We start from the raw sequence: 14,886 nt of genomic DNA on the forward strand, positions 1-14,886 counted from the left end.
CTGTAATTATGTGTAGCCTTTTCACTGACTGGATAACACACAACAAAAACGCTTTTCACTGTACCTTTGTATATGTGACAATAATAGACTATCTAAACTAAACTCACGGTGCAGCGGTGGAGTTTCTGCCTTACAGCGAATGCAGCGCCAAAGACCCGGGTTCGATCCTGACTACGGGAACTGGCAATATACAATAGACAACAGGTGCAGGAGTAGGCCATTTGGCCCTTCGAGCCAGCATCACCATTCAATGTGATCATGGCTGATCATCCCCAATCAGTATCCCGTTCCTGCCTTCTCCCCATATCCCCTGACTCTGCTTTCTTTCAGAGCCCTATCTAGCTCTCTCTTGAAAGTATCCGGAGAACTGGCCTCCACTGAGGCAGAGATCTCCACAGATTCACAACTCTGTGTGAAAAAGTGTTTCCTCATCTCCGTTCTAAATGGCTTACCCCTTATTCTTAAACATGTTTCCTGCCTCTAGCGTGTCCAAACCCTTAATAATCTTATATGTTTCAATAAGATCCCCTGTCATCCTTCTAAACATCAGCGTATGCAAGCCCAGCCGCTCCATTCTCTCAGCATATGACAGTCCCGCCATCCCGGGAATTAACCTTGTGAACCTACGCTGCACTCCCTCAATAGCAAGAATGTCCTTCCTCAAATTTGGAGATCAAAACTACACACAAAACTCCAGTGTGGACTTTTTATGGCCCTGTACAACTGCAGGAGGACCTCTTTGCTCCTATACTCAACTCCTCTTGTTATGAAGGCCAACATGCCATTCACTTTCTTCACTGCCACCTTGTTCATTAACTGACGAACAAGGACTCCCAGATCCTGTTGTACTTCCCCTTTTCCCAACTTGACACCCTTTAGATAGTAATCTGCCTTCCTGTTTTTGCTTTCAAAGTGGATAGCCTTACATTTATTCACATTAAACTGCACCTGCCATGCATCTGCCCACTCACCCAACCTGTCCAGGTCACCCTGCATTCTCATAGCATCCTCCTCACAGTTCACACTGCCACCCAGCTTTGTGCCATCTGCAAATTTGCTAATGTTACTTTGAATCCCTTCATCTAAATCATTGATGTATATTGTAAATAGCTGCAGTCCCAGCACCGAGCCTCGCGGTACCCCACTAGTCACTGCCTGCCATTCTGAAAGGAACCCGTTAATCCCTACTCTTTGTTTCCTGTCTGTCATCCAATTTTCTATCCATGTCAGCACTACCCCCAATACCATGTGCCCTAATTTTGTCCACTAATCTCCTTTGTGGGTCCTTATCAAGGGCTTTCTGAAAGTCCAGGTACACTACATCCACTGGCTCTCCATTGTCCATTTTCCTAGTTACATCCTCAAAAATTCCAGAAGATTAAAATCAAGCATGATTTCCCCTTCGTAAAACCATGCTGACTCGGACAGATCCTGTTACTGCTATCCAAATGTGCCGCTATTTCATCTTTTATGATTGACTCCAGCATCTTCCCCACCATCGATGTCAGGCTAACTGGTCTATAATTCCCTGTTTTCTCTCTCCTGCCTTTCTGAAAAAGTGGGATAACATTAGCTACCCTCCAATCCACAGGAACTGATCCTGAATCTATAGAACATTGGGAAATGATCACCAACGCGTCCACGATTTCTAGAGCCACTTCCTTAAGTACCCTGGGATGCAGACCATTGGGCACTGTGGATTTATCAGCCTTCAGTCCCATATGTCTACCCAACACCATTTCCTGCCTAATTTGGATTTCCTTCAGATCCTTTGTCACCCCAGATCTTCTGGCCAATAGTACACCAGGAAGATTGTTTGTGTCCTCCTTAGTGAAGACGGATCCAAAGTACCTGTTCAACTCATCTGCCATTTCCTTTGTCCCCATAATAAGGAGTTTGTACATTCTCCCCATGATCTGCGTGTGTTTTCTCCGAGATCTTCGGTTTCCTCCCACACTCCAAAGACGTACAGGTTAATTGGCTTGGTAAATGTAAAAAATGTCCCTAGTGGGTGTAGGATAGTGTTAATGTGCGGGTATCGCTGGTCAGTGTGGACCCGGTGGGCCGAAAGACCTGTTTCCGTGCTGTATCTCTAAACTAAACTAAACTAAACTTAACTAAACTAAACTATACTAAACTAAACAACAGGGAAGGATATTATCAGGAGTCCATCACAACAGGGAATGAAATTACTGTGAGCACCCAGTGTGCCCGAAAGACCAGAAGAGGATAGTGCAGGAGCCCACAAGAGCAGGGGGGCATTTGTCTGCATTATATGGAAGTTATAGAAGAATTAATTAAGACATTTATCATAGCCAGCAGATGTCAGCTATTTTACGTAATCAGCTTATTGTTCTCAGACTCACGTGATTGTTAATTTTGCAGCACTTAACAATTATCTAGTAATCAAGGCTCTAAACAAAGTTGTTTATTTTTACTTATTTTTACTTTTGTATCTGTATTCTTAATAAATATATTTGTATCTTTGTGTGTAAACATATAAACCATTATGTAACAATGTAAGGTACACAAAAAAGCTGGAGAAACTCAGCGGGTGCAGCAGCATCTATGGAACAAAGGAAATAGGCAACGTTTCGGGCCAAAACCCTTCTTCAGACTGATCGGGGGGATGGGAGGAGACAGCAGGGGGACTGAGGAAGGGGAGGAGACAGCAAGGACTAACAAAATTGGGAGAATTCGATGTTCATGCCCCCAGGATGCAGACTCCCCAAGCGGAATATGAGGTGCTGTTCCTCCAATTTCCGGTGCTGCTCGCTGTGGCCATGGAGGAGACCCAGGACAGAGAGGTCGGAGACGGAGTGGGAGGGGGAGTTGAAGTGCTGAGCCACCGGGAGGTCAGCTTGGTTATTGCGGACCGAGCGGAGATGTTCGGCGAAACGATCGCCCAACCTCCGCTTGGTCTCACCGATATAGATCTGCTGACATCTAGAGCAGAGGATGCAGTAGATGAGGTTGGAGGAGATGCAGGTAAACCTCTGTCGCACCTGGAACGACTGCTTGGGTCCTTGAACGGAGTCGAGGGGGGAGGTAAAGGGACAAGTGTTGCATCTCTTGCGGTTGCAAGGGAAAGTGCCCGGGGAGGGGGTGGTACGAGAGGGAAGGGAAGAATTGACAAGGGAGTTATGGAGGGAGTGGTCTTTGCGGAAGGCAGATATGGGGGTAGATGGGAAGATGTGGCGAGTGGTGGGGTCACGTTGGAGGTGGCGAAACTGACGGAGGATTACTTTTTGTATGTGACGGCTGGTGGGGTGAAAGGTGAGGACTAGGGGGACTCTGCCCTTGTTGCGAGTGGGGAGATGGGGAGAGAGAGCAGTGTTGCGGGGTATGGAAGAGACCCTGGTGCGAGCCTCATCTATGGTGGAGGAGGGGAACCCCCGTTCCCTGAATAATGAGGACATTTCAGATGTCCTGGTGTGGAACAATGTAATATGGTGTGGGTAGCCTTGGCTTGTGTAGCCTTGGCTTTAACTGAAACATAATGGTGACAGGACAAGCTGGGACATTGGAAGTTCATTTTAAGAGTGGCGAGTGAGGGACGAGATATGGACGGGAAATGTAAAGTTTAATAAGACTGAACCAAAGTCGGACGTAATGGTGGTGAGACAGTGAATACTAGAATCAAAGACAGATTGATGCAAAGGAGTGCAGCATGAAAGATAGTATAGCAGAGATAAGGCTGAAAGAGTGAAATAAAAGCTGCGTGTTTCTGTGAATCGGAGAGCAATTAGAGAATGGACAGGTGATGTCATCTCTGAATGGTCCAGCTGGTGTTTGCAAATAAAGGCTTTCGTCTTCTTGAAGAATTCGCCGTGTCTGTGTCATCTTATTCAACTTTGAGTCTCTAAACCACGACAATTACTATCAACAATTTGTTAATGGAACATACCCCAGAATCAGTCTTTAAGAAGGAACTGCAGATGCTGGAAAGTCGAAGGTACACAAAAATGCTGGAGAAACTCAGCGGGTGCAGCAGCATCTACGGAGCGAAGGAGATAGGCAACGTTTCGGGTCGAAACGTTGCCTATCTCCTTCGCTCCATAGATGCTGCTGCACCCGCTGAGTTTCTCCAGCATTTTTGTGTACCCCAGAGTCAGTGCTCAGGTCAGTGATAGGGATTGAGAGTGAGAGTCCTTCCAGCCACACTCACAGCTTATGTTGCCCGGAGAGAAAATAAAAAACAGCCTGGTTTGTCCCTTGATTTTTAACGTTGATTAGTGGGATAAATTTGTACATTGTGCCATCGGGCTACGGCAGCATTATACATCCATTTTTTTCTCAACTGGTGGGTCTACAAACGACGGTTGCAAACAGTATCGTATAGTTTTGGAGCTGTACAGAACAGAAACAGCTCCTTCGGCCCAACTCGTCCATACTATCCAAGACCGAGTTGCCCACATTTGACTTATATGCCTCTAAACCTTTCCTAAATGTACATGTCGAAACAACAGTGGAACCAGCATATCAATGGAAACTATCGATGTCCTTACATCCTCATGCAGCTTTGACCACTCCAAATTAATCATCTTAAAACGTATGCGTTTGAAGATTTCTTCGAGTGCTTCACAGCTCTCATAGTCTAACTTTTCTCCTGGAAAATAAATGTGTACAGTCGTATGAGAGATTTAAGCAACAGATTTGTATATAACGTCGTAACTTCAATTCAAAGCAAACACCTATGAGACTCGATTCTCAAATTCTATTTTTGTGTGGTTTCTCTAAACAAGATTAGTAAATTAATAATGATTAGAGCTTAATCTGAGACAGCTTTATACACACACACACACACACAAGCAACAAAATTATATCTAAGTATGCTAAGCCAAATTTAATTTGCACATCTTACAGTTGTCAGAGAGAGATTCTTCTCTTTATTTTTGACTGTATTCAAACTCAGGCTCCAGTGATGAAAGGAAAATATTGAGGAATTGTCAATGCATTTGGGATACAATAGCATGAGAATGAGAATCAGTCTGGAGAAGGGTCCTGACCTGAAACATCACCTATCCATGTTCTCTTGAGATGCTGCCTGACCCGCTGAGTAAGGCCAGCAAGTAGTGAACCAGCATCTGCAGTACTGTGTTTCTCCACCATGTCTATCATTGCACCAGCAATCCAGAGATGTCAATAAGCCATCCAGAGGGCGGCACAGTGGTGCAGCAGTAGAGTTGCTGCCTTACTGGGCCAGACACCCGACTTCAATCCTGACTGCGGCTGCTTGTCTGTATGGAGTTTGTACGTTCTCCCCGTGACACCGTGGAATTTCTCCGGTTTCCTCCCACACTCCAAAGACATACGGGTTTAGTGGTTAATTGCCTTTGGTAAGTTGCAAAATTGTTCCTAGTGTGTCTGATATTGTTGGGTGATTCGCTGGTCGGTATGGACTCGATGGGCCGAAGAGTCTGTTTCCACACTACGTCTCTAAACATAGAAACATAGATAGAAAATACGTGCAGGAGGAGGCCATTCGGCCCTTTGAGCCAGCACCGCCATTCATTGTGATCATGGCTGATCGTCCCCAATCAATAACCTGTGCCTGCCTTCTCCCCATATCCCTTGACTCCACTAGCCCCTCAAGCTCTATCTAACTCTCTCTTAAATCCATCCAGTGATTTGGCCTCCACTGCCCTGTGTGGCAGGGAATTCCACAAATTCACAACTCTCTGGGTGAAAATGTCTTTTCTCACCTCAGTCTTAAATGGCCTCCCCTTTATTCTAAGACTGTGGCCCCTGGATCTGGACTCGCCCAACATTGGGAACATTTTTCCTGCATCTAGCTTGTCCAGTTCTTTTATAATTTTATATGTTTCTATAAGATCCTCCTCATCCTTATAAACTCCAGTGAATACAAGCCGAGTCCTTTCAATCTTTCCTCATATGACAGTCCTGCCATCCCAGGGATCAATCTCGTGAACCAACGCTGCACTGGCTCAATCACAAGGGTGTCCTTCCTCAAATTAGGAGACCAAAATTGTACACAATACTCCAGATGTGGTCTTACCAGAGCCCTATACAACTGCAGAAGAACCTCTTTACTCCTATACTGAAATCCTCTTGTTATGAAGGCCAACATTCCATTGGCTTTCTTCACTGCCTGCTGTACCTGCACGCCAACTTTCAGTGACCAGTGTACAAGGACACCCAGGTCTCGCTGCACCTCCCCCTTACCTAACCTAACCCCATTGAGATAATAATCTGCCCCCTTGTTTTTGCCGCCAAAGTGGATAACCTCACATTTATCTATATTATACTGCATCTGCCACGCATCTGCCCACTCACTCAACCTGTCCAGGTCACCCTGCAACCTCCTAACATCCTCTTCACAGTTCACACTGTCGAAAACCTCATCGACTGTATCTGCTGTTCCAAGCGTGGACTCCTATATATCGGTGAAACCAAGCACAGATTGGGCGATCTGGGAAAACTGGTCGAAATCCCAAGACTTGACTTAATGGGAGATGATCTTTTGAGATCACTGAAACTATCAAAATGTTTACAGGGTTGGACCAAGCAGATGCAGGGAGGATGTTTCTCCAGACTGAAGCGTCTAGAACCAGGGATCACAATCTCAGGATCTTGGGCCACTCAGGACTGAGATAGACAATAGACAATAGGTGCAGGAGTAGGCCATTCAGCCCTTCGAGCTAGCAACACCCTTCAATGTGATCATGGCTGATCATCCCCAATCAGTACCCCGTCCCTGCCCTCTCCTCATATCCCCTGACTCCAGTATCTTTAAGAGCCCTATCTAGCTCTCTCTTGAAAGTATCCAGAGAACCGCCCTCCACCACCCTCTGAGGCAGAGAATTCCACAGACTCACAACTCTCTGTGTGAAAAAGTGTTTCTTCATCTCCTTTCTAAGTGGCTTACCCCTTATTCTTAAACTGTGGCCCCTGGTTCTGGACTCTCCCAACATCGGGAACATCTTTCCTGCCTCTAGCGTGTCCAAACCCAGATGAAGGGAATATTTGGTCCTCAGAAAGTAATGAACCTTTGGAATTCTCTACCTTAGAGGGCTGTGAAAGCACTCATTGAATCGTAGGCATAGAGAGAGACATCGCGGTAACAAGCCCTTTGGCCCACGAAATCTACATTTACACTAATCTTAGATGAATCCCATTTCTTTATATTTCCCTCTTTCTCATCAACTCCAGATTACCTCGGGACAAGGGGTAATTTAACATTAAACTTAAAAGGAGATTGATGGTTTTCCTTTGAAAAATGAAGTTCAGACCTTTTTAGTCTAGCTTAGTTCACAGAGATAGAGCGCGGAAACAGGCCCTTCGGCCCACTGAGTCTGCACCGACCAGCGATCCCTGCATATTAACACTATCCTACACACACCAGGGACAATTCACCGTTATACCGTGCCAATTAACCTACAAACCTGTACATATTGGGAGTGTGGACGGAAACTGACAATCTCGGAGAAAACCCATGTAGGTCACGGGGAGAACATACAAACTCCGTACAGACAGCACCCGTAGTCGGTATCGAACCAGGGTTTCTGGCGCTGTAAACGCTGTGAGGCAGCAACTCTATCACTGCGCCACCGTGCTGAGTGCTGCCCACTCAGACATATTTCAACAGATTTCAGGTGAGTGGCCACAAATAATCCATCCCCCGCTATTTACCATCTCTGATCTGCTTGAAGTGCAGACGTAACTCAGAGGGAAATTCGGGCCATATTATGCTGATTTGTACCTGTGGAGGCAAAGAAGATACAAGCAGCCAAACTTACCCTTCAGATCTAAACATGTGATCCAGTGTTGTACCTCGGTGATTTCCTAAAGATGAAACAAGAGATATGATATTTGGAATATATACCTGAAAGGCAAACTTCATTCGATGCCACCATGGCAGAGCTAATAGCACAGTTGCTTCTCAGGCGGAGGTTGTACGTACAAGCTTTGTTCCAGGAATTGAGATGCTGGAAATCTGAAGTAAAATCTGAAAATGTTCGACTCTGACAATGAACGTGGAAATTTGATTTTATTTCTTAGCAAGGAATTTCCTCTCTCGTTGTGTCATCTGATCCATTTACTTTCACCCTTGTACCAGAAATGTATGTCTGTTGACCTTTCTTGGTTTATCATTTTAATAAAGGGTGTTCTTATGTATGTATATAGAAACATAGAAAATAGGTACAGGAGTAGGCCATTCGGCCCGTTGAGCCAGCACCACCATACAATATGATCATGTCTGATCATCCAGAATCAATGCCCCGTTCCTACTTTTTCCCCATATCCCTTGATTCCGTTAGCTCTAAGAGCTATATCTAACTCTCGCTAGAGTACATCCAGTGAATTGGCCTCCACTGCCTTCTGTGGCAGAAAATTCCACGTATGTATGCACATATGTATATACATATAGATACGTGTGTGTGTGTGTGTATGTATGCATATATGTGAGTCTGTGTACATACACACACACTGAATTTTTTGTTCTCATTTATTATGTTGTTTACAGTATACTATATTGAGTGGGTTGGCAGTGTGAGCTGCCAGAAGGATGCTATGAGGCTGCAGGGTGACTTGGATAGGTTGGGTGAGTGGGCAGATGCATGGCACATGCAGTATAATGTGGATACATGTGAGGTTATCCACTTTGGTAGCAAGAACAGGAAGGCAGATTATTATCTAAATGGCGTCAGATTAGGAAGAGGGGAGATGCAATGAGACATGGGGTGTGCTTGTACATCAATCACTGAAAGTAAGTATGCAGGTACAGCAGGCAATGAAGAAAGCTAATGGCAAGCTGGCCTTCATTGCAGGAGGATATGAGTTTAGGACCAAGGAGGTCCTACTGCAGTTGTGCAACAGGACCCTGGTGAGACCGCACTTGGAGTATTGTGTGCAATTTTGATCTCCTAATTTGGGGAAGGATATTATTGCTATTGAGGGAGTGCAGTGCAGGTTCATCAAGTTAATTGGCAGGACTGACATATGATGAAAGAAAGGGTGTACTGGGCTTGTATTTGCTGGAATTTAGAAGGATGAGAGGGTATCTTATAGAAACATAAAATTCTTAAAAGATTGGACAGGCTGGATGCAGTAAAAATGTCCCCGATGTTGGGAGAGTCTAGAACCAGGGGGGTCACAGTTTAAGAATAAGTGGTAGGCCAGTTGAACTGAGATGAGGAAAGAAAAATCACCCAGAGTTGTGAATCTGTGGAATTCTCGGCCACAGAAGGCAGTGGAGGCCAATTCACTGGATGTTTTCAAGAGAGAGTTATATTTAGCTCTTCGGGCTAAAAGAATCAAGGGATATGGGGGAAAAGCAGGAATGGGGTACTGATATTAGATGATCAGCCATGATCATATTGAATGGCAGTGTTGGCTCGAAGGGCCGAACGTCCTGCTCCTCCACCTATTTTTTAATGTTTCTATGTATCTATATTGTGTTGTGCTGCTGCAAATGAGCATTTCATTGTTCTCTCTGGGACATATGGCAATAAAACACTGTTGACTCTTTCTCTCTCTATTAAAATAGAATCCTCTGAATTCCAACTCACTCTGTGCAATGTGACTTGGAAAGCCTGTGCTAGATTGTGAACTACAATATGTTTTAAGTTCAACATATCTCCATAGTACTGAGCTAGTGAATAGCATGCCATTTTGCAAAACTATAAGCTGGATCATACTGTCTCGCTCTCCCCACCCAGCTATGCCAATCGCATCTTTATCGGCCTGTTCCACTTAGGCCATTTTTCAGCAGACTGCCGGCTACTGTCAAGTCTAGCCTGCACCGTCATTCAATATGATCATGACTGATCATCCAACTCAGTATCCTGTACCTGCCTTCTCTCCATACCGCCTGATCCCTTTAGCCACAAGGGCCACATCTAACTCCCTCTTAAATATAGCCAATGAACTGGCCTCAACTATCTTCTGTGGCAGAGAATTCCAGAGATTCACCACTCTCTGTGTGAAAAAAGTTTTCCTCATCTCGGTTCTAAAAGATTTCCCCCTTATCCTTAAACTGTGACCCCTTGTTCTGGACTTCCCCAACATCGGGAACAAGGATTCACAGTTTAAGGATAAGGGGGAAATCTTTTAGGTTTCAGTTCGAGACCCTTCTTCAGACTCATACACAGCTGTGTCTCTTTGGTGTGCTGTTTATCACACACACACACACACGCACGCACACACGCACACACACACATACACACGCACGCATACACACGCACGCACACACACGCACACACACACGCACACTCACACACACACGCACGCACACACACACACACGCACACACACACACACACACACACACGCACTCACACACACACACACTCACACACGCACACACACACACACCCACACACACACACACACACACACACACACACACACACTAACACATCGCTTCCTTCACCAGCCCGTTATGCAGGCGGGGGACAGGGCAAGCGGGGAGAAGCACTGTCTAAAAAATTCACAGGGTACAAAGCCAAGGTGAAACAGACACACGCCACAATGAACAGGAAGGTCAGCGCTGTAAAAAGATGGCTAAAGCACAGTGTACGGTAAGCCCTTTAAGAGAGGCGGGGAGAGGGGGGAGAAGGAGTGGAGCCAACTTTTAAGAAGCCAGAGATAAACGGCTGTGAAGCTCAGCGGACATTTAACATTACCGGTCGGTTATCCTTGGCTCTGAAAACTACTGCTTACCTTTTTTTCCCAATGAGCCCATGAAATTCACTGGTCAGCACCAGCTACAACCTACGAGAACCTCTGAGAACCTTCAAACTCCTGGCAACCCATTAGGACCTCCTGGCGACCCACCTACGGCACGAGAATTCTCGCTACTCTCCATGGCGGCTTCATTCTAGTCGCCGTTAATTTTTCAACATGTAGAAAATTTCACGGTGACCATAATGAGGCTGCGACTAGAACTCCTCACGACCATGAAGGCAACTCCCCGGCAACCATCCACGAACATGTGGTGACTGCATAGTCTCCTGCAGTCGCCTAAAAAATCGCCTAAGTGGGACAGGCCCATTAGACTTCAGACTTTAGAATAGAGTGCGGAAACCGGACCTTCGGACCACTGAGTCCATGCTGACCTGTGGTCACCGCGTACATAAACATTATCCTACACATGAGGGGACAATTTTACCGAAGCAAATTAACCTGAAAACATGTATGTTTTTGGACTGGAGCACCCACACAGGTCACGAGGAGAACGCACAAGCCCCGTATGGGCAGCACCCGTAGTCAGGATTGAACTCGGGTCTCTGGCGCTGTAAAGCAGCAACTCTAACGCTGCACCATTGTGACACATCACTACCTTTATTTATCTGGGCCAGAAGCAGAGTGCCAATCCCACCAACACATCACATCCTGGAGTGTAAAAGCCCTGTCCCACGGTACGAGTTCATTCCAAGAGTTCTCCCGAGTTTGCCCTGATTCGAACTCAGAGATTTACGGTAATGGCCTCTCGTCGGTACTCGAGGCTCTCGTGGACATTTTTCATCATGTTGAAAAATCTTCACGAGTCTTCCCGTGCTTACCTGCCGTTAGCGAGTCTTCCCGAGTACCTGCCGTTAGCGCTGAGAGACGCCTCCGAGCTCCGACGTACCCGCTACGTTCATTCTCCATGCTTACCATGTGTTTGATTTGTTTAAAACTCGGGAGAGCTCTTGGAATGAACTCGTACCTTGGGACAGGGCTATAACTGTGTCCCAGATAGTCATAGGACCCTAAGTGGCACAGTCGGGAGGGAGACTGCCCCAAATATCCTTGACAGGCCCACAGGAAGGTAAAGCTAGGCTTAGAGCTCGATCTTCAGCCATTCAGAAGTAATGGAAAACCATTAAAATTAAAAAATTAAAATTATTAATTTTAAAATGTGAAATATAATGCATACACACTTCAAAATAATACAAAACATTAATGTAAAGCAAAATATTTATTCCGAGTTGACTTTCTCATCGTATCAGTCTAATCTTATGCAGGGAAAGTCTGATATTGGGCCTAGTGGAGTCCACTGTCCAGGATAAATTGGCAGATTTGAATACCATTCTCAAAACCCTCTCCCCACCATCACTGACCCGAGCACATCTATCAGTCAGAAGATTTCCTTCATCAGTCAATGCATTGATCATAAAATTCAGGAAGTCAGTTGTGTAGGAACGAACTGCAGATGCTGGTTTAAACCGAAGATAGGCGCGAAAAGCTGGAGTCACTCAGCGGGACAGTCAGCATCTCTGGAGAGAAGGAATGGGTGACATTTCAAGGTGAGACCCTTCTTCAGACTGGTTAGGGATAAGGGAAATGAGAGACACAGCCAATGATGTGGAGAAATAAAGAACAATGAATGAAAGATATGCAAAAAAGTCATTATGATAAAGGAAACAGGCCATTGTTAGCTGTTTGGTGGGTGATAACGAGAAGCTGGTGTGACTTGGATGGGGGAGAGATAGAGAGAGAGGGAATGCTGGGGCTACCTGAGGTTAAAGAAATTCATTGTCATACTACTGGGCTGTAAGGTGCCCAAGCAAAATATGAGATGCTGTTTCTCCAATGTGCATTTAGCCTCACGATGACAATGGATGAGACCTAAGACAAAAATGTCTGTGTAGAAGTGGGAATGAGAATTAAAATATTTCGCAACTGGGAGGTCAGGAAGGTTAATTTTGCAGCTCTATAAAACTTTGGTCAAGCTATATTTAGAGTATCGTGTGCAGTTCTGGTCTCCATGTCACAGGGAAGATAAGAAGACTTTGGAGAGGCTGCAGAAGAGGTTTGCCAGAATGCTGGCAAGAATAAAGGGTATTAGATAGAAGGAGAGATTGGACAAACTTGGATGGGTTTTTTTTTGGCGTGTCAGAAGCTGAGGGGGAACCTGATAGACTATTTTTTTACCTCAGGAAAAGTGAAGATATCAAATATTGGAAGCCATTGCCTTCTGGTAAGGAAGGGAAAGTTTAACGGATATTTGCGTGGCAATTTTTTTACTGAGTAGTTAGTGCCTGGAACACACTGCCAGGGATGGTGGGGGATAGATCAGCCATGATTGAATGGCGGGGTAGACTTGATGGGCCGAATGGCCTAATTCTACTCCTATCACTTACGATCTTATGATCTAAGCAGATGCAATAGCAACATTTAAGAAGCATGTATACAGAGACATGAACAGGCAGAGCTGTAGAGACCATGTTCATAAGACTTGAAATCAGAATCAGGATCAGTACAGACATTGTGGGCTGAAGAGCTTGTTTGTGTGGTGGGTACACAAAAAGCTGGAGAAACTCAGCGGGTGCAGCAGCATCTATGGAGCTGGGTTTCGGCCCGAAACGTTGCCTATTTCCTTCGCTCCATAGATGCTGCTGCACCCGCTGAGTTTCTCCAGCTTTTTTGTGCACCTTCGATTTTCCAGCATCTGCAGTTCCTTCTTAAACAATTGTTTGTGTGGTGTATTGTTTTATGTTCTTTGTTCAAATATTAGACCCCTAATTTCACAGCATACCCACATGACGTTTGGAACGTCAGATAGACACAAACTGCTGGAGTAACTCAGCGGGTCAGGCAGCATCTCTGGAGAAAATCGATTGGTGACGTCTCAGGTCAGGACCCTTCCTCAGAACTGCCTGGAATTCAACAGCCGAACACTGATCAAGTCTAACTTTTTCTTTGTCCATTTAAAAACCCAAGTACATGCGAAGTAGGCGCAGGAATAGGCCATTCAGCCCCTCGGGCTGCTCCACCATTCAATAAGAGCATGGTTGATCTGATCATGGCTTCATCTCCACTTTCCCACTTATTCCTCATAATCCTTGACACCACCCACAGTTAGAAACATAGAAATTAGGTGCAGGAGTAGGCCATTCAGCCCTTCAAGCCTGCACTGCCATTCAATATGATCATGGCTGATCATCCAACTCAGTATCCCGTACCTGCCTTCTCTCCATACCCTCTGATCCCGTTAGCCACATCTAACTCCCTCTTAAATATAGCCAATGAACTGGCCTCGACTACCCTCTGCGGCAGAGAGTTCCACAGATTCACCACTCTCTGTGTGAAAAAAGTTCTTCTCATCTCGGTTTTAAAGGATTTTCCCCTTATCCTTAAGCTGTGACCCCTTGTCGTGGACTTTCCCAACATCGGGAGCAATCTTCCTGCATCTAGCCTGTCCAACCCCTTAAGAATTTTGTAAGTTTCTATAAGATCCCCTCTCAATCTCCTAAATTCTAGAGAGTATAAAAACCATGTCTATCCAGTCTTTCTTCATAAGACAGTCCTGACATCCCAGGAATCAGTCTGGTGAACCTTCTCTGCACTCCCTCTATGGCAATAATGTCCTTCCTCAGATTTGGAGACCAAAACTGTATGCAATACTCCAGGTGTAGTCTCACCAAGACCCTGTACAACTGCAGTAGAACCTCCCTGCTCCTATACTCAAATCCTTTTGCTATGAAAGCTAACATACCATTCGCTTTCTTCACTGCAGTTGTAGCACCTTCACCCAGTACCACACTAGATATTATTCGGTGGCAAGAGGCATCACTACTAAATGGATAAATTGAGTGAAGGTAGCTCAGAACTTGATGTAACAGCAAAAAAAAAAAAAGCCTCTACATTCAGAAATAATATTCATTTTGATGGATCTCAGAAATATCTTTATTTCGCACTATGAGTTATTCTCTTCAGCCGGTATCTGTACACTATAGGCGGCTTGATTGTAATCATGTATAGTCTTTCCTCTGACTGGATAACCTACAATAAAAAGCGTTTCACCTCGGCACACGTGACGGTAAACTAAACTAAACTAACCTAAACTAAAGTAAATATCTTCTGTAAATCTGCTGAAGTAAAGTCATTGAAACACAATTTTGATTAATAAAAACCTACCTTTCTGCGATAAAATTA

The 14,886-nt window shown here is 45.1% G+C and overlaps 1 protein-coding gene across 1 annotated transcript in view; it reads right to left on the bottom strand.

The window, feature by feature from the left end:
- si:dkey-288a3.2 (protein phosphatase 1 regulatory subunit 37) overlaps positions 1–14,886 on the bottom strand; it is a 207,461-nt gene that overhangs the window by 156,142 nt on the left and 36,433 nt on the right. Inside the window, exons 3-4 of the mRNA XM_055640097.1 lie at positions 7,761–7,806; positions 4,509–4,609 (exon numbers count right to left, since the gene is read on the bottom strand). Coding sequence (XP_055496072.1) covers positions 4,509–4,609; positions 7,761–7,806 — 147 coding nt within the window. The remainder of the gene's footprint in view (positions 1–4,508; positions 4,610–7,760; positions 7,807–14,886) is intronic.

The sequence above is a fragment of the Leucoraja erinacea genome, chromosome 9 (genome assembly GCF_028641065.1).
Source record: "Leucoraja erinacea ecotype New England chromosome 9, Leri_hhj_1, whole genome shotgun sequence".
Classification (NCBI taxonomy): domain Eukaryota; kingdom Metazoa; phylum Chordata; class Chondrichthyes; order Rajiformes; family Rajidae; genus Leucoraja; species Leucoraja erinaceus.